Raw genomic sequence first — 27,492 nt, 5'->3', positions numbered from 1 at the left:
AGCTCTTTTTAAACGCTCAGTACAGTATTGTTACCTACTGATACTTCCTATTTTGAACTCAAAGAGAATTAAAAAGCAGTATATAAAATTTTTAAAGATGTAGTTAAAATGGTGCTCTGAGGGAAATGAGCAGATTTAATGCTTATATTGAGAAAGAAAGCAAGTATAAAATCAATGATCTATAATGGAAATCATAACCAAAGTAAATAAAAGAAAAGATTTTCAGAAAAGATGAAATCAAAATAGAAACAACAGAGAAAAATAATGAAGTAAAATTTGGTCGATTTTGTTTTTTTGGAGCAGACCATACTCAAGTCTCAGTATCATAAGAGGATAGTCTTTACCCACTTGTTCTCTATGTGCCATCAAAACCTCAGCAAATTTCTTGATGAACTTGACAAGACAATTCTAACATCTAAATGAAAATGAAGACTTAAGAGCCCCACAAACATTTTTATATGAGAAATTGAAAGATTGAAAAAAAATGAGGATCTCGTGATCCTAACTCATAGAATTCCTGTAAAGTGTAGTGTTCATTTTTGTACTGGTGTTAGAACAAACTGATCAACAAAGGGACATAGAGAATCAAGAAACAGACCAATGTGTGTATTGCCTCTGATTAACAATCAAGTCTCTCATTTATGTATTGGGTGAGCAATATAATTTTAGCAAATGATGCCCATTTAAGCGACCATATTATAGACAATAAGTAAATGTGGATAATTACCTCATTTCAAATAAAAACATATACTTAGATGAAACATAATACTAGGTATTACAGCTTCTAAGAGAAATTCTGAATGTTAGATTAGTCAATAGTTTTTATTCAAGATAAAAGTATTAACCATAGGAAAGAAAACAAAAAGATATATAGTGTTTTATCAAAATTTAAAATTTCCTCTTCTCAAAAGACACCATTAAAAAAACAAATGGGCCAGTCCCCCTCTGTGAATTATATTTGTAGCACTTACTGTTAATTGAGGACATATATACAGAATACATTCAAAACTCATATAAATCAGCAATGAAAAGATGGAAAGCCCAATAAAATTTAACAAAAGATTTGATCTCCCCCTTCTGAAGAGGATGTATGACTAGCCAATGAGCACATGAAAAACGACTTAACATCAGCACTTGTCAACTTAAAACAATTAATGAGGCAGTTCTTTACATGCAGTGAATTGACTATTTGTGAAAGAGTTAAAATTGGCTATAATTTCAAAGCTGGCAATGCTAATGTTGGTTGGGATGTCTAGGAACCTGAACTTAAGCAAGTTTTGTGGTGCTGGCAGGTGTGTGGAACAGCACAAGACCAGACAGGCCCTTCTGTATGACAGTAGATGCATACCTATTTCAGGGCCCTGCAGGTCTACACTTTGTATCTAATCAAGAAAGAGGAAAACCCAACTCTACATAAGATTTGAGTAAATATTCATATTGTCCTATCCATAGTAGCCCTAAATTGTTAATGACAGCAATGTGCTAGATCTAGTCAGAGTACATAAACAAGCTGAGAATTATTTTTAAAGTATAATAGCAAAAAAAAAAAAATGAAGGAAGAAAGTTTAATACAGAGAGCCACAATGTCACAGGTCAGTCTTAGAGAAACTTTGTTGAGCGATACAGGGTGAACATGGATATATTTATATTTCCAATTAATATACATGTGAACCACAAGAAAGGAGAATGTAATCCGTCTGTGTATTCTGAGTGTTAAATATGGCTAGAGAATGTTTGAAGGTAATGAAATGGATATTTTTGCCCACGTTCATGAGATGAACAAGTAGTGTGCATTTTATTCTATGTATACCAGTTGTTTTGTATGAAGGTCTGGGGGGTGTTTGTCTGTATCATTCTCTTCCTAGCATCTGGCAGATGCTAAGACAAGGCGCTGACATCTACTGAATACCTTGAGCTACAATCCTCAGGGTTTCTTTCAATTTTACATATTGGTAAATTGCAAAATACACATTTCCATCACCTTCCAATGTTCTCTGGTCATGCTTTACACACAGAATACATAGCAGGATAACATTTACCTTTCTTGCGGTTCATATAAATGGATTCAGAATATAAATAGGCATGTTTACCTAATATTACCCAACAAAGGTTCTATAAGACTGACCCGTGACACTGTGGCTATCAGTACTGCATCTTTACTTCTTTTAGTTTTTAACTTTTTGCAAAGTATTCCATTTTAAGCATAATTTCCAGCTGGGCAGACATTCCTAAAGTCTCACCAATGATTCACCAAGGTGAATTTGATTGCTCAAAGCCACAGATTAAATTACAGGCAATTTATACTCACATGTAGAACTCCTAGGCAAAATCAATTCAAACCGCACTTCTTTAATGAATGAATAAGGGAATAAATGAATAAATGAATGAGTAAAGAGAAGATACTATTCAACCTGCAAAATGGAGAAAGTGCTTTAAAGCCAATACAAAAGATATAGAAATGAAAAACTGATCATCCATTGTGAGTGGCTTAGGAAGGAGGCGTTCAGAGACTCCCACTCCATACTAACTTGGACACAAATAAAAGACATAATTTAGGTCCTAAACCATGCAGCTGCTGTGTTACTGCTTTCCAGTGCAGAGAGCTGCCTGAATCTTGCCATCCATTTGGGGGGGGGGGTGGAGGGGGTCAAAGTACCTTTCTTATTATCTATGCCAACTATCCTGGTCTTTGAATCAAATATCCCCAGCACACAAGGAAGGAACCTCTTGTGGCAACTTTTCTCTCTTCTCAGTAGGAACTCCCATTATGCCACAGAACCAAGATGCTGCCACATACATGACCACCTCCATCACCTAGCTCCTGCCAAATGCCGGTGCTCTGGACTTCTATAGCTTCTAATTATTCAGTGGAAGACTGCAGTCCTTCCAGGGATTACCTCTTCTATCCCCCATAGAATTGATGCTTGACACACAGTGAGAACAGCCCTTGCCATAGAGCAAAAAAGAAGAGGGCAGTTGTTGATAGGTGGTACCCAGACAAGCATTAGGTAGGTGCAAAAGTTAATAAGATGCATGAGTTATGTTCTCCTTGCATTAGTATTTTTTAGTTTGTGACCTCGGTGATACACACAAAAAGGGACAAAAATTTTATTTGAAGACAGTAGCCTCCAAAGCTACCTCTCTGAAAAAAATTACTGTCTCTAGCCACAAGGTTTGAGACAAGCTTCTCATCTATTTATCCAAAGGGCTCAATGAGCTGTAAAGATTGACATTTAAGCTATTAACACTATATTCTGTTTGACAATGTTATTAAATATTAGGTCTGACTTATGGAAAGCCTTAATCATTTGGCAGTCCAGAAGAGCATGGCCCTGTACAGACATTGGGCTATGTTGAATGTTACTTGGTGGAGTTGATTGAACTCAAGAAAAATATTTCCACCAGCCACACTAGAGTCTGACTTCATGTGACATATTCTTATCACATAAATTTGAACCCCTTGCAAGCTCAATTCTATTATCTCAGAATTTTCCAATTGATAATTTTAATAGTTTGGAGTTAAAAATAAAATAACACATCTAAATAATCTTTGCTGTGGAAAGGATTGATAAAATTTAAAAATGGAAGCTGGGCATATAGCTCGCTATGTTAGTATGGAATTAGGAAGGAAAGAAAATCATGTGCATATGTAAAGGACAAACACATTGGGGGATTGAAATGGTAGGGCCAGCCTGTAGGAACTGACAACACTGGCTTGCTGACTGTTTCACTATTGTCTGTGTAACACTAGGCAGTCACCATTTCTTAGGAGACAATCTATTTAGAATGTAACAAAAGTATATGGAAGTCATTTGGCATCTCTAGTCCTCAGATAGTGTGCAATGGATTTTAAGGTTAGACTATCCAGGTAAGCACAAATTTGGGTTCTAGTTCAGTGATGGAAATGTTCCTAGGCCTGCAATAGACTGGAAAGAACAAGAAAGACAGAAACCACAGATACTAGTTGGGGTAAAGTCAGACAAAGAGCTACTAGAAGTGCCCGAGAGACCCCAGATGCTGTAGAGATAGATGTGGCTGTAATGTTGTAGAGTGAAATCCTGTACTATGCAAATGGCTATGAGTTATTAGGTGGTGCAGAGACATGCTGGACCATTTTATGTGTATTTGACATAAGCTAAAGTTATCTAAGAGGAAGGAACTTCCATTTAAAACATGCCTCCATAACATGGGGCTATAGCCAAGCCTATAGGGTATGTTCTTAATTAGCAATTGATGGGAGAGGCTCTAGTCCACTGTGTATGGTGCCATTCCTGGACTGGTGGTCCTGGGTTCTATAAGAAATTAGGTTGAACAAGCCATGGGAAGCAAGCCGGTATGTAGTGCCCCTACATGGCTTCTGCATCAGCTCCTGCCTCCCGGTTTCTTCCCTGTTTGAGTTTCTATCCTGGCTTCCTCCAGAAGCATGGAAATGTAAGCCAAATAAACCCTTTCCACTCCAAGTTAATTTTGGTCATGATGTTTCATTGCAGCAATAGAAACCCTAAGACAAGAGCTGCTGAGTAATGAATACAGAATGAATTACTGAATGTATCTCTGAGCTCCTAGGTGGTAGGACACTAGCTAATGAGCTACTTGAGAAAGTTATGAGCTATAAAACGCTGTGTAGATAGATTGAAGCACTTAAGAGGTCCCTGTGAACTTCTAGATGATGTGGAAATCTAGATGGTGAATAACTAGCAGTGCCTGTGAGCAGACGGATGGTCCACAGCTCTGCTATAAGCCAACTGTCACGCATTTTAGGCTTTAAGATCCATATAGCCTCTATCAACTTTGCTGGATTATCAGAAAAAAAGATAGAAGGAAAACGTATATGAATGGATGATTGTTTAGTAAGTTGTGTTTACAAAAATATATTTGAGTTATAACCATATGGCAGAAAATTGCCAATCTTTGATAAGTCTTTATGTTAATTTTTCTTTAATTTTGAGATTTTCCTATAGGTATACAATTAAATATTATCATAATCTATTATTTTTCCACATTTCAGCTCCTTCCTTTTCTTTATAATATGCTTCCTCCCACTTCATATATCCTTTTTTTTTTTTAACAATCCACTGGGTCCAATCAGAGCTGCCTGTAAGTGCACAGTGGTGGGACGTTCACTGGAGTATGAAAACCCTACTAGTGACCACACCCTCAGTAAAGGGCGATCCTCTTTCCCCTAGCAACCACCCACTGCCAATAGTTTCTCAGTGAGGGTTTCGTCTGGAGATGATCAATCCACCTACACGGGAATTTTTGCCAGCTTGCCAGATCTTGAGCAGATCTGTTGAGAGATCATGATTGCAATAGTCTCCTCTTGCCTAGAAGAAGCATTTCACACCACATCCCCCTATCCTCCAGTCCTCACATCCTTCTCACCACTTCTTCTGCGTTCTTCCCTTCACCTTGGTGTTGGTGATGGGTTTATGAATGAATGGAGTGCAGTTGAATACTAAATGCAGAAAGGCTTGTATGCATGGAGGAGCGGGCAACTATGGGGGAAATCAGGAAGTGAAAGGCAGGTATAACTCAAAGTAAGGATATTCAAGAAGCCATAGACATGACTGCTATCATGCATTCCAAATAAAGAAGAAGGAGGAGGAGGAGGAGTTAAGTCAAAGGATAGTAGACCACATGTGAGAAGAAGAGGGAAGAGCAATGAGCACAGGGCTGAGCATGGATAGCACAGGTGAGAAGGTATGAGAGAGGGATTTACCAAAACTAAGGCTTCATGAAAGAGCCTTAAGGAAACCAACTATTTTAGTGAGTTAATTTCAAAATACAATTTAAAAGAGAATGTTAACAAATCCCCCCCACATGTGTGGACAATGTTGCCTAGTCTTCCTTTGGTCTGAGAAGTTTATGGGTTGAGAAGAATGAAGGCAGTCCCTCCTACCTCAACCTGCCAAACATCCTTCAGGACCAGAAGGATTCCCTCCTGAGTGAAGGCTATCAAGATGTAGGCCTAAAATTAAACTTGGGCATGTTTTCCTGCTTTTCCATCCAACAACCTTAGGTTAGTAACCTGCTAACAGAGAGCAGAAACTGTGGGCTTAATTCATCTGTCTCTTCTCCTATAGACAGCAAACAGTGACTCATTCAGGATAAGTGAAGTATTTATTGAGACATACCAGATGCCTGGCAGATTTCTAAAAAACATGTATTGTACTCTCTTCATAAATAAACATTTCTTCTCTTTCCAGATTGCTCCCGTTGTCTTCTGTATGGTCCAGGAAGGTTTGTGCTCTTATTTGCCTATGTAGTACTTGGCATGAATCTATAGACTCAGCTTTGGGGTAATCATGACATAACATTTTTTAGTTCTGCTACTATAAAAAGGGATTGCTTCTTGCTAAGCAATATTCCATCTAAGTTGGTTTTAGGTCATTAAAAGCTGCAGTACTTTCCAATAAAAAATAATAGCACTTCTCCACCATTGCCCAGACACTAAGCACCTTGACTTTAGTGTCAATTAGACATTGCTCCAGTATTGCACACTGTCTGGAAATGAAGCTGGAATCACCAAAGAGCAACTGGAAATTAGAAATGTGATTGCCCTTCTGTGGCTAAAGGAGGCTCCAGAACAAGTCCCTTAGTAGGCATCTCTTAGCCTCTGCAGGGCTCAGTAGCAGGCAGGCTGTGAGTGGTGTTTGGAGAACTGCTTCTATTCAGATGCTAGGCTGTAACCCACATCTTCCAGTTTGTCAATTTTCCCTTACAGTGTTTAGGTTTAGGGCACAGTCTTCAATTAGGGCACAACCAGGTAAAGTCTACTCTGCTGTAGTCTAGTGACCCACAAGGTTACCAAATGTGTCATCTTCATGCAGGGAGAGAAAGCTTCACAGGGGCAGAGAAAAAGCTTTTCCATTCAGACCTTGTATATGGACAAATGAAGAGGAAGAATATCATAGAATATCTGATATCATTGTCCAATAAAAAAGAAAAAAACAGCATTCTTTATTTTCCAGCATTACTATAAACTCACTTTTATGATTCTGGTTATAAAAGTCTGAATGTCTGAGTAGCTCTAGCAGACAATTTCCCCCTTGGAGATTCAAATGTAAGAGTGGGTGTTGTGACCCTGAAGTCAGCTTGGGGTTTATAACATGATGTCATAAATGTAATATAGATCCAAGAGGATGAGGTTCTGTATCAGGAAGCAATGGCCTCTGATAAGGATTCTTTATATTCAGTCTTTGTGGTTGGCTTTTATTTTACATTGCTTTGCTCATCTGCAAGACAACACACAACAGGCTAGATCAGGCAGAGGCATCTCCCCAATGACCCATCTCTATATTTGTCATCTCCCACAGGCTTTTAGTAACCTGTGTTGTCTTTGGCTATACCAAAGCAGGGCAGGGAAGGGCTGGTATATATTTGGAGTCAGACTCTGCCTGATTTGTTGTAGATTCATTTATTTGCAAAATAAATGGGTACAGAGAATTATATCAGTCAGAGACCTTCCTTGATTTAGGATGTCTGTTCATGTTGAAATTTTTGCGATTGAGTCATTTACTACTTGTTATTGTGTGATATGAAAATAAAAACAATAAAACCACTGCTTATCCAAAGCTAACAGTGACTTACTCCATCAATAAGTAACAGTTTCTCTCCTTCCTGCTGCTCATGCATCCCATGTGACAATTACCATGGTGACTCTTGTATTTTATCATTACATTGGATGTGTACCTGAGAGAGCTTTATACATTTTTTAAAGGGGGTGATGGTACAAGTTATTTTCTATTAGCTGACCCATATGAAATCATGTATAATGCATTTTTGTTCAATATTATTCTGCCAAGATCCATCTATACCATCCAAAGCAGCTGTAGCTCATCCATTTTATTGAAGATGTTTTTCTCCATGTTAGAGGTTGCTTGGCTTGTGTCCAGGGGTTGGGCTCTATATGCAATGTTACCATGGCCTTCCCTGTCTCCAGAAATTCACGTAGACATTTATTTTGGGTGGGTACACAAGAGAGGAATTGCTGAGCCCTAGAGTACATGGCACCTCATTCTCTAACAGAATGGCAAACCCTTTTCCAAAGGGGTTGTATTGAGTACAATCCCACCAGCAATTAAGCACCTGTTACTGTGTATCCTCTCTTCCACCTCTCATTTTGTGCCAGGCTAATTGGTATAAAATGATATATCTTTATGATTTCAATTTGCATTTCATAAAACACTAATGACTTCAAGCATCTCTTCCTGTGATCATTGGCCATATGTGTTGCCTCTCTGTGAAAGGCCTGTGCTAGACTTTTGCCCATTTATCACGCAGCTGATTGAGCTTTCTCCTTTTTGATTTGCAGAAGCCTATCATATATTCTTGGGGCTCATCATATATGACTACATGAGTTTTATCCATTCCCTCCTTAAAGTGTTTCCTGGTAGGTAGCTATCTTTTACTAAGAAGTGCGGTGTGTAGTGCTATTTCAATGAGATTTTGTAGATATTCCATGGATGGAAAAAACTAACTCTCTCTCTCTCTCTCTCTCTCTCTCTCTCTCTCTCTCTCTCTCTCTCTCTCTCTCTCTCTCTCCTTCTCTCTCTCCCTCCCTCCATCCTTCCCCCATCCTTCCCTCTCTCTCTGTCTCCCCTCTCTGAGATACAGAGAAGGGCACACAAAGGAACACCAAGGCCCTCACCCAGATCTCACACTCACAAAAAGACAGTTAGTCAACATTTTGTTCATTATCTCCAAATGAAGGTGTCTGCTTCCGCAAGACTGGCTGCCAGGGATGTAAGAAAGGCCAGAACCTTAAGGATGGACCATCTAATTTAGTACACAAAAACTCAAGAAGCCCTAATGTTGTAAGCATGAGAATGACACAGTTATGTGACAATTTATTATTCTGGTTAAATACAGAGACTTAAACATTTACCAAAGAAACAGGAAGTTACTCAGGTTTCTCTGGACACTGAGAGCTTCCAGATAGGGAAAATAAGAAAGCATGAAAGATGCTTCATGCATATCATTGGTGAGTCTTCGAACTGAGATTCATACCCACGTGTATCAGACAGATTCTGCTTTTCAGCCTTGCTAGTGGGCAAAGGAAACCCAATATGGTCAACATTTCTTTGCCAATAGCTGTGTGAGAATGCATTCCCAATTATGATCCACCACACACTGAGGCCATGGATGAAGATTGTGCTCTGCCAAGACACACCAAGCTTCCTACATAGAGCTGAGGCCTCTCCTCTTGGATGTCTTGAGCTTCTCTTAGGATGGAGCAAGAAGGTTTGGGGAGGGCTCTCCTAATGAAGAGCTGGCAGTATTACTTGGCAACCCAGAAATTTCCCCAAGTCAAGCTCACATCTATGGTACTGTGCAGAAAGGCCTGACAGTTATTGCAAGACCAAGGAGAGGATTAGGAGAGTGTATGTTTCATGTTTCTATAAGTGTTTGGTGGGGATGGGATTCTACCATGTTTCTCTGGGGTCACTCACAGCTTTTATACATCTCTTGTAAGTGAATTTAGGTAAAATAGTGCCATACACTAGGATATTTGGACAGAAGGATGCCAGCAGCAATAGTAGCAGGCACAAGACACCTGCCTTTATCCCATTCCCTTTCTCCTGATCAAGCACACGGCAATGAGTGCCAGCCCTTAGTGACAAAGGGTCAGAGTCATAAGCAAGACTCCGTGCCTCTGAAATTCATATGTTTGATGATCTAGCAATGCTCAGTGCACATCATTGTAGGAAACCAGGCTAAATAGAGGAGCAATGTTTGGCAAGCTACTCAAGCCAGTAACTGCCCTGTTTAGATTTTACTGTTGTCTTGACACATTCTAGTGTCACCTGAGAAGAAAGAATCTCAATTGAGAAATTGCCTCCAACAATTGGCCTGTGGTGTGTCTGCGAGGACAATTTCCTTGATTGGTATTTTAAATAGAAGGTTCCAGACCACTGTGAATGGTGCTACTCCTGGGAAGGTGGGCCTGAGTTATATTTAAAAAGCTGTCTGAGCATGAGCCATGAACATTAAGACAGCAACCAGCATTTCTCCATGCTTTCCACTTTAATTCCTGCCTACTGATCTCTGTCCAACTTCCCTCAAAGTTGGACTATAAACTGGAATTCTGATATGAAAAGTAACCACTCCTTTCCAAGTCGCTTTTAGTCATGGTGTTTATCACAACAGAAAGGCATACAAGAAGAAAGTGCTGGGTTTTCTTGGACCTTCCACTGGCTCTAGCTTCTTTCCTCTCCAGTATAGGCTCCACCCCAGAACCACTGTTCTTCCCACTACCTGGAAAACAGATCTCTACTCCATAACATAGCCCATAAGTGGTCTCAGATGATCTTTGGCTCACATGTAGTCTTCCCTATGCTAGTATCCTGATCAACTCGCCATAAGTACAGCTGACCCAAAGATACTTTTCTTATTCCCATGGTGTTATGTTTTCACCAAGTGCTCTCACCTGTAAGGGGAGGGCCACTGTACCACAAAACTAACAGCATATATGGAGAAATTCTCAAGACCCTGTTTTAACCTGTCTGATCTCCCCTGATCAACTTCCCCAAGACCCTCTGCTTCTACAGATAAGAGTGGGCATCAACTTGCAAAGTATGAGAGTAGATTTCTTACAGGCACATGCTTCTGCAAAGTTAGCTGTAGTCTAAAGGATGATCCAACCCATGGCCCTATTCCAGCATCTGTACCCAGATTCCAATTCTTGCCTACCTTCCTGATACCTTCTGAAGGATTGGACACACAGTTGTCAGCCCCTCCATTCTTGCTTATGGTCCGCCAGAGCTCAGCAAAAGTGCTATCCTGCTCCAGGGGATTGGTCCCCTTGGCTCTGAAGTACTCATAGACAGCAGAGTCCCGGACAGTGCCATAAGACATCTCCAGTTGCTTGGACAGGTCCTGAAATGTCCTGAAAGGCAGAAAGGCAGTAAAATTAAATGTTAGCAATTACTGCATAGTACACATTATAAGGATAAAATGGGCTGCAACCTCCTTCTGAGTTCCAGGCTCTGTACTAACCCATTATCCACATCTGTCACAGTAAATGTACAAATGCATCAATCCCTCAGCCTGGAGCCAGACCTCCATATGTCACAGATAGGTTTCCTCAATATGAAACATATAAAACTAGGTTCCGTGTTGACCTCAAAGTATAAAACAATAAGTAAGAAATGATTTCTGCCATTAGTGAGCTTGGAATCCACCTATAAAAATATGAATCAAGGCAGGAAATAGCAATATAACAGAGTCAGGGCAACACAAAACAACAGTTACTGACAGCTTCTGCCCTGAGCATCCTAATGCTGAGCAGGCTAGATGGATGATGAAGATGATGACTAGCCCCAACACTTGTGGTTAGTGTGGCACAGACATTCACTATGATGCTGAGTCAATTAAGAGTCATCCCCTCTAAAACTTGTACATGTGCTGGAATTCCAGCCAATTAATGATGCAGAGTATCTACCAACCAAGTTAATTTTTGAAAAAGTAATGAAAACTGTGTTTTTACATGGATCTCCTAGGGTTTTTTTGTTTTGTTTTTGTTTTGTTTGTTTGTTTGTTTTGCATAGAAAGGGATTTAGAAGTACTGATGATTAAGGAGCAATACGTGTGATGGTCTGGATTCATTTTTACCAAGAAAAGAAGCAAGTAGCTCCATCAAGACAGATGTTAGAAGGCCAGAGTATCTCAGGAAACCCCTCAGCAACCAACTCTCGGTTGCTACCTAAGCTGGGGTTAAAGAAGAAGGCTTCTTTCTGGAAAGGGAGATGCGTATACTTCCTGAGTTTCTGCTTTGCATGGCAGTATGAGTTCATCTTGAATTGAAAATGCCACTACGTTGAAAACACCCTTTCTGCACCTTCCTTAGTGTACTACGCCTATATCACTCATGTTAACATGCATGGAATGCCATGCCTGTTTTATAGTGGGTCACTTTTTACCCCAGTATCACATGGCCCACTTGGCGATCCAGTCACTGCTGCCACCCAGACCCACAAGAGAGAATTTTTCCACACATCACAAGCCTAGGAAGAGATCCAAACTCAACATTCAAAATTCAGTTTCTAGTGCTTGTTATTTTTCACACCATTAGACTATCAAAGACTCTTCAGTTGAGACACAGTGAAGTCAGGAGTCCTCTGTAGTGAGGACAGGAAGGATGAACTAGTACTGTGCTCTTATTTGTTACTTGAAAAGTAGTGCCCATCATGACATATGACATATATTGTCATATTCCAGGCCAATTTTCAAAATTAAAAATCCTTAATGGGAACCTAGGTTTTCTGTCCAGGGTCTGACAAGATTGCTCTTTGTTTCTCTTCTGAAAGTCTCACTATCTCCTCTATCAAGCCACACCATTATCAGTACCTCCTGATGCATCTTCCATAGGAAATACCAACCCAACTATCTTGGTTTGCTTTTCTATTGATGTAATAAACAACACAAACAAAGGAAAGGGAAGTTGTAAAGGAATGAGTTCACTTCATAGTAAAGCTTTAAGTCTAACATGAAGAAGAGTCAGGACAGGAACCTGGAGGCAGAAACCTAACCAGAAACCATGGGAGAATACTGCTTACTAGCTTGCTCCCCATGGATTGTATATTTTTATACAACCCAAGACTGCCTGTCCTGAGTGGAACCAGCTCTAGTGAACTGAACCCTTCCACATCTATCTTTAATCAAGAAAATTTCCCAGTGTCCAACCTTCAAACAATCTGATGGGGGTGTTCTCTTAGTTGAATGCCTGCCTTCCCAAATCTTCCTAAATTGTGTCATGTTGACAAAAAACTAACCAGTACACCAACCAATCTTGCCAGGTTCATCTATACAACTTCTCCTTCTCTCCATCTCCAGTGGTTTTCTCTAACCATTGCCAACCTAAAAGTAAAAAGTACCACCCATTCTCATCTCAGCTATGAGGCTATGCTTCTCCCTTTGCCTGGAATCCTTTTATCTCACTCATGTACCTGCATGTTCTGCAAATCTAGCTGCAAAACCATCCTCAGCCTAAGTCTCCCTGTGGTATCTCCCCATAGCTTGAAGGCTATCATAGCTGTACCATCTCACTGGTATTTCAAAGAGCAGCATTCCTTAGTAAAGAAAAGTAGTGGCTCTGGAGTCCAGCTGCTCTCTTGTTTTTAGTCCTCACTGTCCCTAATAGAATGGACAAGTTCACAAATGTCCTTATACCTCACTTTCCAAATCTTAAGATGCAGGCTAGAAGCAGAGCCTGTAGCAGTGTGTTCCAACTGAAGATTAAGTTAGGATTGATGTACAGGCCAAAGAACATTACCTGATGGGGTCAGTACCTAAGAGCTGGAGGTCACTATTCTGAGCTGACATTATACACATGGGATCCCACCAAATGTAAGAATTTGGAGGCCTGGAGATGAAGCTGCTCCATCCCTACTCCATGGCCCTGAGCCCAGAGCTGGAGCAGCCTACACAGCAAGCACACAAAGCCCGGAAGTGTATGGTTTTTCTCTTCTGCTGTGGTGTTGCTTTCAATAGCATTCCCTTGTTCCTTGCTATTTGCCCAAGTAATAGAGCCCAGGATTCATTTCCACACATTGCAGATGAAAGAAAACATAAAATAACAAATTTGATGAAGAAATCTTTCTAATTATTGTTCATTATTTATACCTAATTGAAGCAAGATGTTCCTTTGCTTGAAGGGCCCCAAGGGTTGTAACTCAGCTATAAATCGCCTGGAATGAAAGGAAGGGAAATCTTCTTTTTCCTACATATTTTTTTATTCTTCTCATGGTAATACAAACAAATACAAGCTTTGATGAATGGGAAACATCAGGATGAATTACACAGTTGAGTCTAAATACTGAACTACTCTAAATTACTGCAGTTTCTATGAGTATGGAACGAATGCATAACTTCCAGGGAGCTCTGATCTCCTGTTTTATCCCCACATTTGAAATGGAGATTTCCTCTCTCCTGAGTATTTATTCATGATGGTGTTCCTGGCCAGAGGCTCAGGGAACATCATGGATGACAAGCAGGCAGTCTGAATGTTAATGGCTCTATCTCCCTGTCTGTCCCAGCAGAGCTTATTATCCCATCTTCCTCAAACATCACCTTCACCCAGGGCAGCTTCATCATCTGACCATGGTCTGTCTACTACCTCCTATAGCCATAGATTTCTAAACAGAGATCTCTCTAATTACAGATGTATACCTTCTCAGCAAAGAATTCCAGGGTCATTTCCATGACTGTCACACAATAGGTCCAACGATCATGGTTCTGAGTATCTAAGCCTATAAAAGGACTGGAAGAGGTGGGCTTACCTAAGGACACCTCAAAAACCATCATCTCCATGGGTATTTTCCCTTTTGTCAGAACACAGAGTTTTAGAAATAACTCACAGGGAAATATAATGGGGACTAAGGACAGCCAGTCAACGAGGCTGCCAAGCCAGCCTTGGCAATCAACAAAAGACAGATGCTGAAGGTAGATAGGAACCCCATCAAAAAGAGGAAAGGAGTTTCATCAAGAGCGGACTACACTTGCAGTACATACAATTTACCTTTTCTTTCCAGCAAGAAGTGACTACAATCGTCCAGGCACTTACTTTATAAGATAGAGAGAGGGCAAACCCATTCATTTCGGCTTGGACGTCTGTCAGTCCAGTGTGTGACATGCACCTTGATAAAATAACTGAACCAGCTATTATCCCAAACCATTTCTAGATGTCTCATAGGCCATGAGCTGTGACACCTAAAGCAAGAGATGAATAGTGACAATCTATTGGAAGTTTACAACAAGATATAAATGTATGGCTGGAGAGAAAACAAAAAAGAAATGAGCAAACAAAAAAACAAAACAAAACAAAACCCAGCACTGAGCAAATAATGTGTGTGGGAGCAAAATACAGTTACACATGGGGGACCCCTGAACATCCAGGGGAGAAGCCCTAAATTGGGAGCCAAAAGGGTTTCCTAAAGAAGCATTTGGCTGAATCTTGAAGCCCAGGTGAAGGCAGCCAAGCAAGAACTGACACATAGGATATTCTAGGAAGAGAAGAAGTTATCTATCCAGGCCCTGATGGGTGAGAAAACACAGGTCATGTGGGCTGCACATTACAGGTTGCCTGAACTTTGGAAAGCTGGCAGATGTGGATGCGATACTGTCTCAGAAAATCCCAGTCATCTGAGGTACTCCCTCAGCCTTCATGTGCGCCTCAGAACTGGAGTCTCAGCAGTTCCCTTGGCATGATGAGAGATACAAATTCTTGACCCTGACCCCAGCTCTAACAATTCAGAAACTCTTGGGCTGGTGCTAGGCTTCTGTGCTTTCATAGCTTTCCAAGTGACTCTAATAAATTAGGTTCTAGAAACACTGACCAAGGCAACACATTTAATATCTGAGGTCTTAGCCTTTATAAGTCATCCGTGTTTCGCAGGGTTGGTGAATATTAATGACCACAGGCACACATCCAGCTCATAGTCAATGTTCAGCGTCTGCCCTTCTGTCAGATTCTTAACAAGTAGCCCCAGTGTTTGAATCATGGTGGCCATCTAGTGGAGTGGAGGGTGGTATGCTAATACAGTTTACATTAAAGCCTGGAACATTTGCTGACCTCACAGTGGAGTCAATGATAAACCTTGAGGTCACTTAATACTTTGCTTGATATCCTGCAGTATACACAGTTTCTTTGTTTAACATGTCTTTAAGAGAACAATGTAGTGACCAACCTTACTTGCCTTAGATTTCCCATGTAATCAGGTGATGCAACCTAAACTAATACAGAGCTTTAATCTCAAATTACACACTCTTCCAGGCCTCTAATTTAGAGCAGTACATGTGTGCCCGTGGGAGGGGAAAGGGTAAGCATTTGAAGAAAATAGTTAATAGTCAAGAGTAACCTTATACAATAATTACCCACCACAAATATTTAAAATGGTATATAGACATTGCTTGAGAGCAGAATGTTTGTAGTACTATTGGTTAGCTGCATGCTACTTAATCTCTTATAAAACTATTAAACTTTTCTGTAAAGTATCCCTCATTTCCTCCCAATGTGATGCTGTATGTGTTGCTCAATAGACCCACAGCAGTGGCTTTTGTTAGACACACAGGCAATAGGGGCAGACAGAATTCACACCTCAGACATAGACTACAGACAAACAAGTTACTACAAACTATAGACAAATGAAAAAGACATGGAGAAAAGCAGAGAATTTGAGCTTTGCCTTGCTCTCCTTCAAAATAATCCAAAGAGAAATGCTAAAATTTTCTTTCCTTAACACTGACACATTTTGGAGCCTCTGAGGTTATCCTTAATGCTTTAAATCAATACTCAGTAGTTGTCACACTGCATGGAAGAAAGCATGGGTAGGAAGCATACATCAACTTTCAGGATCACATAATCAAAGCCCACCTCTCCATTCCTAAATCTATCCCAAGGAAAACAGCCTATACCCCAATTTATGTCTACCTCCTCACCAAAGTACAGGCCAATCCTCCCTATCAACACTTAAACTGTCACCTTATCAATACTACCTAATTCAGGCTTCTATGGTACCAAATGGGATGGTCTAGGACAAATCTGAACATAGACAGAGTATGGAGACACCAGAACTCCAATTTGCTTTGTGAGCAAAATGGCTTCCCCTTCAAAAAGGGCACCCTAGAAAAGTAGAAAGCACAGGGCAAGGGATTGGGACAAATGGCTTCTGAGACATTGTCTTAATTAGGGTTTTATTGCTTCAAAGAGAGACCATGACCAAGGCAACTCTTATAAAGGGCAACATTTAATTTGGGCTGGCTTACAGGTTCAGAGGTTCAGTCCATTATCACCAAGGCTGGAGCATGGCAGCATTCAGGCAGACATGGCACTGGAGGAGCTGAGAGTTCTACATGTTGATGCCAAGACTTCTAGGAGAAGACTATTACCAGACAGGTAGGAGGAGGATCTCCAAGCCTACCCACACAGTGACACACTTCCTCCAACAAGGCCACACCTATTCAGACAAGGCCATATCTCCTAATAGTGTCACTCCCTGGGTCATGCATATCCAAACCACCACAGGCATCATCCCTTGGATCCTTTGCTCTTAATCAGTGGCACAGTACAAGCATGTTCATTTTGAGAAATCAAGCCCCTCTGCCTGTCTCTTTGTTTTGGACAACATCTAGTGTTAGAATCCTCCCATAACTAAGCCCACTCTCTTCTCCAAGTTTATACTTGAGCCAAAATGTTCCATTCCATGCCTCTACTAAAAGCCTTTCTTGAGCTGGTTTTCTGTATCTCATATCCTGAACTACTGATTCAGGGGCTTTTGCATTGGAAATCATAACTGATGACCATGAGCATCTCAAACAGTCTAGCAGATAGGGCTCTGCAAGCTAGCTCAGCTCTGAGAGAAGTTTCCTCCATCCACAAACTAACTTCTCTGAAATTGCACAGTGTCCCTTCAGTCACAGCCAAGGACAGTCTCCCAGGATGGCTGTCACATCACTTCCTCCCCACACCTTGACCTATAAATCAATCTTCCTACTTCTAGATACGTTTTCATTAACAAAGAGATGAATGTGTTTGCAGCATGGGAAAAATCAATGATACAGAATTTATAAACACATCTTTGCATGTTAACAGAAATATTTACATTGGAAATGGAGATAAATACAGTTGCAACATGTAGAATCAATATACAGTATATGTAAAACAGATTTTTCAACAGTGGGACTGCCATATTCTAGATCTGACTAATCTAATCCTAGAAGGACTAATATTTTTCTTATTCATTCTAAAGGAAAGCAATGGGGAATCCTATACAGGAAGGATGGTGGGCATACATAGTTCATAAATGAAAGTCTTTACTACAGTGTGTATATGTGCCTACTATCATTCTGACACTCTCATGTTTCTGACTTATGTCTGAATCTACCCAGGAGGATGCTGCACACAAGAAGCACAGCTTCCTGGTTATCCTTCCACTTTCTGCTTGAGAACATGTACACACAAACACACACACACACACGCATGCACACCCTCTGTCCCTTTCTCCACTTCTCAGAATTCTCTTGTATCCTTTTCTCTGTGCCTCTTCCATTCAGGGCAAGGCTTCTTAAGGGTCTTCCTTTTTCATTCAGTCAACATTCAATATGCCCGATTTTTGAGAATCTGCCTGTATGAGGCCCTGCTAAAGGTTTAGGGATAGAGTAAGAATAACACAGAGATCTTGGTTTCATGACATCTCCATGTCATGTTAAGATTGGAGAGAGAGAACGGGGCACCAACAGTTATGCGATGCTGTAGTCTGAAAACAGAAACTCTTATTATGGGCTCTGATGTTCCTATGAAACTCTTGTCACATGACTTTTTTGTCTGTGTTTGTTTCTTTTAGTGTGCTTTTGTTTTCTCCAATACTTTAAAAAGCATTTTAAAAGTTAAAGATTAAAAAAACCACTGTATATGAAAACACAATTCAGATCGGAGGCTATGGTTGGCAGCCTCTGATGAAGATATTGCTGGGGAGATAGCAAAGCATGATACAGTTTATGAAAAGGAATGGAGAAGATAATTATATAAAGAAGCCAGACATTGTTTTCAACATCAGCTTTGGCATTTAGGCACATGTTTCTCTCTCTTTGCTCGCATCAGACAAAGATGAGTTAGAGGGCATAGGTTCATGGAAGGCTGGACTGAGACCAGCAGCATCTGTCCTTCAGAGGAAGAGGCAGTGTAGCTGCAGAGGCAGCCTCTCAGTTTCTCTTACTCCAGAGACTTTTCCCCTAGGCCATCTAGCAAGCCTGGAAGACAATGAGACACAGGCAGGTTCTTCACATACAAAGCCTACTCAGGGCACAGTTCTATGCAGTAAGCACAGTGGCAACCCCAGACCAGCAAAACTGTCCTGGGAATGAAGCAGGGCCCACCACAGGATGAAGTCCATGACAAGCTTAAAAAACTGAAAGAACAGACAAACACAAACAACAGTACAAAACTCGGTTTAACACATTCTTCATATATTAAATGAAATATAAATAATTTATGTTTTAAATGATACTATTAGAATATATTTTACAATTATCTTATTGTTTTAGTATTTTATTATACCTAATTTATGTAGCATATAGCAGTTTTAATAAAACGGTGAAATAAACTTTAGCACCATTTTTGTATGCATCTATATTGTGTCTTGGTGAGTATCTCTCAGATCAGAGGAGACCACTATATTGTGTGATTATTCAGAAACAAGAAAAATACCTTTCAACATTAGGAAACAGTATCTAATTCCACCTTTAACAAAAAATCATAAATAAACACAAAAACAAAGAGAAACAGAGACCACTTCCAAGGCTTCCAGTTCTAACAAATGTATTCCTGCAAAATTTGCATTTGAATTATATGTAAAATGTGACCTGAATGATTTTAAAATCCCTCAGATATGCAAATGGAGTTCTGGACTCTGGGAACTTAGTTTTTTGCTCTCTTTTCCATATCGCCTTTCTTTCCTGGTAGGGTAGGACTACTTGTCAGCTAAGACCCATTTCAAAGAAGAGCCTCCCTCCCCTGCTGCCCCCATCCAATATCTACTCTGCAGGCTATGGTGGAATAGACTGTATCACATAGCTGAATCTCCCAAGAACCAGACATACCTAAAATTTCCAAGGCCAGTCTCCCCAACCCAGGGCTCAGGGATACAATTCCTATACCAGGCAGGCTAGCATATCCTTCACTTCTACATCATTCAACTAGATTTAATCCAGGCCTGGTCCCTGGAAGTGATAGGGTTCAGTGATGGAAGCTCTGAAAATGAGCCAAGGGAGATCAGAAGGGCTGTATGCATGGCACACTCTCATTTTCCACAAGGTCAAGTCTGCAGGCCTCTGTGGTCCTCAGTGAAGAAGACTCATGCCTTGTGTAGCTAGAGTTTCTACTCCCCCACCCACCCACTAGCCTCTTCACAGATGCTATGATCATGGAAGACCCCTGTTCACTCATGTCTTCAGGTCTGCATTCAGACACATTGCCTGCTAAGCTGTACCCAAGAAATCTTCTCAACTGTCACATCTAATAAAAAGAATGGGTCCCGGAGTCAAGGAGATGGCTCAGCCAAAGCACTTTCTACTGACCAAAGGCCCTACCCATAAATGCTGGGTAGGTATGGTGAACTTCTTATTATCCCAACATGTGGGAAACAAAAACAGTGCATACCTGGAGCAACCTGACTAGCTAGGTTAGCTAATCGGTGGGCCCTGGGTTCAATTCATAAACCTTGCCTTTTATCATATGCTGTAGAGAGTGACCAAAGAAAATACCAGATACTAACTTTAGGCCTCCACATGCAAGCACATACTCATAATACTCTCACACATATACATATACAAATACACATGTAAATATGCATACATATAAGCATGTACACTCTTTATACATATACATGGAAAAATGGAAGGAAGGGAGGAAGGAAGGAAAGAAGGAAGGAAGGAAGGAAGGAAGGAAGGAAGGAAGGAAGGAAGGAAGGAAGGAAGGAAGGAAGGAGGGCTAGTCCACATTCACAGGATCCATGTCACTCTGTGCTCTAGGCTGAGCCTTGTCCTGACACTGACCTTGTACCTCATGTATCCTGTGTTCCTGACTCAACTGTGAGTCCCCTTGTGCATGGACTATATTGCCCCATATATGCTATGATAGACAGAAGTAAAGGAACCAGTTCTGATTTAACCATATCCTGTGCTTGAAGCTCAAAGGCTGAATGTAGCTAGAAGAAATGAATGTAGAAAGAATGAATGGAAGCTCATATGCTAATGGGTCTAACTTAAAACCACTAACCTCACAGACTTCCAGTGGACCCTTGATGCTGTTGGGCAAGCTTCTATATTTCTCTGTACAATCAATTTTCCCAGTCTCTTGGATGGCTCTCAGAAAACCCTGCTTATTATTCCCCAAGAAAGCCAAAACCTTCAGTAAAGAATTTGGTTTTACTAAAAAACTCAGATTTTCTAAAACCACTGCATATCCACCTGATTTCTTTATAAGCTGCCACCTCTGCTCTCGCTCCTATTAAGTATATTGGTTTGTCTCCTGGATATAGGAGTTGCCTGCATTCTCAAAGCACATTGCTCTTCCAGTTATCACCCCTTGTCTCTTATATTATGAAATTACTTCTTTATATGGGCCATTTCCATGGGCTTGAAAACACATATATCTTCTATCTTTAAACAATCTTTGATACTGCATTTCATCCCAAACTCCCATCCAGTTCCTGGAAAGAGTTATCTGTGGCTGTCATTTCCATCACTCTCTCCCATTTCTTATGCTCCTGACTCACTCACCTGGCTAACCACTAAGCAAAAGCTGTTTTTCTCAAGGTCATTAATGACCTTCCAACTATGTAGTCCCCACTTTTTCCCACATCAGCAGTATTTGACAAACGATCACTCTCTCCTTCCTAGAGCACTTCTTTCCTTGGGTCTCATAAAAATCATGCAGGAACCTCCTTATTCATGACTTTTCTTAGTTTTTTTTTTTTTGTATTTTTATTAGATGTTTTCTTTATTTACATTTCAAATATTATCCCCTTTCCTTGTTTCCCTTCTAACTCCCCCATCCCATCCCTCCTCCCCCTGCTCACTAACCCACCCACTCCTGCTTCCCTGTCCTGACATTTCCTTACACTGGGGCATCAAGCCTTCATAGGACCAAGGGCCTCTCCTCTCATTGATGTCCCATAAGGCCATCCTCTGCTACACATGTGGCTGGAGTCATGAGTATTTTCACAGTTTTAGTCCTAGAGTTTTCTTTTCTGGAACTGGAGTATCAGATCCCTTCTTCTCTGGTGACAAACTTTGGCCAGAATCTCATGTCCATTAGCTGGAGACACATCTCTACACTCTGGACTCCCAGTGAACCATTAAGCCCTAATTTGCCCTACAGGCTCCTCGAAATCATCCAAGTGACAACTCCATTTAGTTGACTAATATGTTTCCAGACCAAACAGTCAAACACTTAAAATACAAACCCCTAAACCTAGATTGAGCCTGCTCATCCTCTCGCTTTTCCTTCTCAGCCAAATGTTGTTCTTGTATATACTGAATCCCTGATAAATGTCACTGTCTTTACAAGGCCTCTGCTGACAACCATGTATAAAATAGCTATCCCTTAATGTATATAGTAAAAATACATATATTCCCGCCTGTTACATAGGTGTTTGATGCCAGTTTCGCTCTAAGAATAAGATCTAGCTGTTTGCTTTATATCACCAGTATCTATACTTTAGGTTATATGCTATCTGCATTTGTCTAGGACTGAGGGAATCTCACATATTGATGAGTTTCAGAGCAAAACCCAGGAAAATTCTAGACAAATTTGTCCCTTATTGTATAATTGTCCCTTATTTGTATAATTTGTCCAGTATTCCTTTGGCATATGGTAGATACTAATGGACACAGCAGGCACGCACCCCCACTCACCCCCACACGCATGGGCCCGCATGCTCTCTCTCTCTCTCTCTCTCTCTCTCTCTCTCTCTCACACACACACACGCATATACACATGCATACACATACAAAGTTAGCTTTGTCATGCTTTTAAAATGTCTGAACTGGCATTTTGTTGTTGTTCTTGTTGTTGTAAAAAAAAGTCTCCATTGTGGATGCTTGAGTTGAAGAACTGTGGTCTTGGATCTTGGGGCTTACTTAGCACAGAGTTCTCTCTATCCAGATCGACATCTCCACTTCTTCCCAGGGGTAATGTCCAGTGTTAAAGCTTCAAGATCCAGTTTTCTCATGGATTCAGTGGAAGTCAGACTCCATCAGCTGAATTTCTGAGATGCAGCTGCTGTCTACTTCGCTGCCTCTTGTGTCCCTGTCACGCAGTGGGAGCCCTGCACAGTATCCTTGGCAGTGCCACCAAATGCCTGCATGCCAAGAACATGGCTGGCTCCCAGTTAATAACACCCACAAATGTTTGCTGCCACTAATCAATGCAAAAGCAGGATGAGCCATTGACCTTTAATATATCAGTTCTGGGGCTCTTAATTCATTAGGAACCTGTCATAAATGTGGATGAAATGCAAATAAGAGAGGCTACCCTCCCAGGAGACAATGAAGATGTCACCCACCCCCAGCCACCTGGCACACCAGGACTCTTCATCCACTCCAGGGCAATACCCTTTGTCTCCTCTGCTCCTTCTGAGTTCTAGCCCTCATCTCCTGCTTTACAGATATCTGTGCCCCTCTGCTTTACCTGCTTTCCTGTCATATAATGACCGCAACTCTAAGACTGTACTAACACTTCATTCATATTGCTTCATTTAGCCTTGGCAGTAGCTCTTTCAAAAAGGTTATTATTACATCCCACACCCTATTTTACAGATAAAGAGGCAGAGGTCCAGAGACATCAAGGAACTGGTGGAGGTAAAAAGCCAAGGAGCTGTCTTCAAACTCAAGATTGCTTGATGAAAAAAATCTGTATGCTCCAGCCCCGTCAAGCGGTGATAGATACCAAGTAGCCTGAGCTAAGTAGGGAGAGTGAAGAGGAAGCACTAAGACACCAGAGAACATCATGCACAATGTACTACTAGAATTAAAGACAGTCTAGAGGGAATATAATATTGAACTGATTCTAACTTGGCAGAAGGCAAAGCATTAGAGGTTGGGGCAAAGAGAGAAGGTTAGTGGGAAAGGAGAGACCAAGGTTATACAACTCAAAGAAAAAGAGGACTTGACACATAGAAGAGAGTCATTGAAAATGTCCCACACCGAGGTAACAGCATTTACAAATCATGGATATTTGTGAGGGTGAAATATTCTAAGAGCTGTTAATGGTTTACTAAGAAGAAAAGAAATGGTAAACAATGAAGGAACATTAACCCCAGGATCCAGAGGCAACAATTGTCCATAAAATGCTTAGAAGATAGTTAGAACTGCAGACACACAGGGATAATGGGAAAATGATGAGGTATCAATGCCACTTAGACAATTAGAGGGTCACAGAACAGAGAGGTGAGTGGGTGGCTTGTCCTATACGCTGGATAGGGGCAGGCTATAAAAGCAAAAAGGGTCATATGCACATTAGAACACAACTGTTGAATAACACTAAGTATGTACTTGCACATGTGTAGTGCATACAGGTACACAAGTCAAAGTCTAGGTGTGTGCAGGTATCAGAATATACTTAAGGATACCAGGATAGGAATGAGAAAGAAATTTCCAAGGAAGGAACTGTTGGAGGACCTGAACACTTGGCTTGAAGGATGCTATTTGTTATGAGAAACTTCAAAACAAAGGAGACACAGTGCCAGGATGGGAACTCCACAGAAGGCCAAATCACATCTAAGCCAGACAGAGCCAAGACAACTGCTCAGAAGTCTTAAGTTTGTTTATAAACTATATGGGTCTTGGCAGTCAGCATCCATGATATAAGAAAACAAACAAAGTCTTTCCTTGTAGCAAAGCCTGAAGGAAAACACTAGCTCATGGGAGGCTGTTATCCAACAATGCAAACCCAGCTACAATTAAATATAAAGCCACAGACAGTAACCCATTCTGAATCAGTTTGCAGGAAAAAAGAAGTTACCTGAACAAGGATATTGAGTCCAGTGGCAGAGTCAGAAAAGGAATATGCAAGACACAGGATATGATAGGCCTCATTTGGTTCAGAGGATGGAAGGAGCCAAATATTAAAACAAATGTTCTTATAACAACTGGCTAATTCATCTCCAGTACCTTCTTTTGTGACTAGGTAGTTTCTCTCCTCACCAATAAGGTTTGAGAGCTGACCCATATGAAAATCTAGGTGAGCTTACTGGTAAACCTAATGCCAAGCCTTCTCAAGTCTGCACAGGTGCATGAATGATCAACCTTACCCAGCTCCAGCTAGGAATGATGTCCAAGCCATGGACCGTTCAGTCATAGATGATTTTATGGGGAAGAAGGTTCTTGTGGAAACATTAGTAATGTCAAGTGCAAGCCACATTATCCCAGTAGATCCACAGGCTCCATAAGCCTCAGCCTGGCATTGTTTCCAGCCAATGACAGGAAGTGTGCCAGTGACCATCAGTAGACCGCCTGAAGGGAATAAAGTACCTAGCTACAGAATTATAGAAAGCACCACAGAAAAACTGTTGGCAAAATGCCTGGAAGGGCACAGGCATTTGTGGGCATGAAATCTACCCTCCCATAATGGTTCCTCTTTTGTGGCAGTCTCCTAGCAATTCTGGGAGTTATCAAAAGCCTTCAGTATCAGCCCCTTACTTGTACCAGTTCACTCAGGACAGAAAGCTGAGTATGGTAACCAGTCTGGTCTGGTATCCTCTTGAAAAATAGGAGGAAATTAGGAGAGCATCATATGCCAGTTCAAATGTTCCCTTCCTGAGAGCCTGGTACCTTGCCCAGGGAGCATAGCATATCAGTGATCCAAGGGGTGCCCTGACAGGATGGTAGCACAGGATGGGCACTCAGAATGTAGGCAGTGATGACAGGTTGTGGCCAGGGATATCAATTTTCCACTTATAAACTCTGTGGCCTTGAACAAATTGTGCCTCTCCTGTGGCCTTTTTCTATATTAGTATCCTTGTTGGCAGAACATGGATATTCATGGGTTGGGTGAATCCAGGCAAAACCCTGGGAATATTCCATGAGTGTTAGCTGCTGTGGCGGCTGTCAGTTATCCTGAGTAGCAAATGAGAGATTGGGCTCTAGAGTGGTTCTAAGTGGTCAGGGTGTATGGCAGGCTCAGAAGTCATTGACTGCCTGGAACAGTGTGTGCTTGTTTCAAATTGGATATTTTTAATGGCTTATGATTTCTGTGCACTTATAAGTCCAGTGCTTCCTTTGCTTGCAGACAACATTTACATTCTTTGTCTGGCCCTAGGAACCTTGGCAGGAGAAGCCACTGGACAAGATGATCACCAGCTCTTCCCCTGCTGTGATATTCTATCATCCTGTAGCGTTTGCTGAAATGAAAAACATCTTATCTTGTTTAGGATTCTTTCTTCCCACAAAGCAGTACCATGGACTGTTTTCTCTGAAATGGTGTTTTTCTCTGAAAACTGGAATCACGTTTTGTTGTCTGTTGAGACTCAGACGTACCATAGGGAGGATATCACAAACAGACTTTGGAACAATTAAAACTCAGCTTATCCAGACACTGGGAGCATTGCCCATGCAGGGCACTGGCAGCAATTCTCTAGAAGAAGAGGCCTGTGAGCTCCTCCCCAAGTGACAAGCAGACCATAGCCACGTAACACTTGAGGAAGCAAAGCAAATTCACACTTCCAAAGGCATAAGCTTGGGAGGCTGCAGACTTCCCTGACTTGGCAGCAGAATGTTCTCTCACAGTTTCATGGGATGGAAAATAATGTACGGACAAAAACAAGCCACAGAGCTAGAGCTAAGCTAATCCTTTCTCCAACCTTCAGAGGAGTTTCCTTTCTGATGGAAGCTGCCTGTCATTCTTCAAGGAGGATATGAGACTTCTAGAAATCCACATAGGTCTGTGCTATTCAAAGATGGCCTTCACTCCCTCCTCCCCCCTGACCCCGAGAATCACTATCTCCTAGAGGCAAGGATTTGGAGAATTCATTCTCTTCCTTCTCTTCCAGACATTGGACATCTATGTTAAATGGGACAGATGCTATCTCCCATGCTTCCTGGGCTTCCCAGAAGTACCAGGGTCAGGTTGTATGTGGATCTAGACTTGTACATCCCAAGGATTATCAAGCAAGCCTTTAATTCTGATGCTTGAGTGGATGAATGAGAGATGAGCCATGGTTCTACTGTACAACCTGTTATTTCTTTCCTATTCTAGATACTTTAGTTAAATACAAAAACAAAAACAGGGGTACTTAGAGATCAGTGTATAGGCATTTTGAACCATACATTTCTTAGATTGGACAGAATGGGTAGAGAAGAAAAGTAGGAAGAAATTCAGTGCTGTTGGCTTCAGGAAAGCCCTGAGAAGAAGGGGACTCAGATAGGTTGGCTTCATGGGCAAGGTGAACACAGATACAGTGAACAACAACAGCAAAAGGCAGGGGTGAGCAGTGCAGGGGCAAGCAGGACCATTACATGGGAGTTGGCTTCTTTATAAGCCTGTCCACTGTATCCCCTCCTTGCCTGTCTTCCTTCTACTCAGTCCACTGAGTCAATCCCATGCTGACACAGGCTCCATCTTCCAAACACAAGCAGGTCCCCCATGTCAGAACTTCACTCTAATCAGCATTTGGGGAGGCATAAGTATGTCTGACAGATCAGTCTGCACCCTGCTGAAGGGGATACAGGGTCCTGTTATACAGCAGAGACAAGATGTTCTGTGAGCAGATTTTGACTGTGGTACTTACGGTAAACACTTTGTGGCTCCCCACTGCAGTCAGGTTGAAGTGACCCACCCATGTATAACTTTGTTTTTTTAACCACCCCACACAGGACTTGTCTCACATGGTCATCCACCATTATTTTATACTTTGTCCTCTGGTTTGACTGATTTTCCTCCTAAGTGCACAGCTGTCTCCTCTGGTCTCTTCCATAAGCCAACAGGACCTATCTTCC

General features: G+C 41.2%; 1 protein-coding gene across 1 annotated transcript in view; it reads right to left on the bottom strand.

Moving 5' to 3' along the window:
• Grid1 (glutamate ionotropic receptor delta type subunit 1) overlaps positions 1-27,492 on the bottom strand; it is a 770,962-nt gene that overhangs the window by 40,023 nt on the left and 703,447 nt on the right. Inside the window, exon 13 of the mRNA XM_021181815.3 lies at positions 10,693-10,888. Within this exon, the coding sequence (XP_021037474.1) occupies positions 10,693-10,888 (196 nt within the window). The remainder of the gene's footprint in view (positions 1-10,692; positions 10,889-27,492) is intronic.

The sequence above is a fragment of the Mus caroli genome, unplaced genomic scaffold (assembly GCF_978045245.1).
Source record: "Mus caroli unplaced genomic scaffold, Mus_caroli_1 scaffold_12, whole genome shotgun sequence".
Classification (NCBI taxonomy): Eukaryota; Metazoa; Chordata; class Mammalia; order Rodentia; family Muridae; genus Mus; species Mus caroli.
Note: the sequence above shows the minus strand (reverse complement) of the source record. Positions and strands in the feature narration are given on the sequence as shown.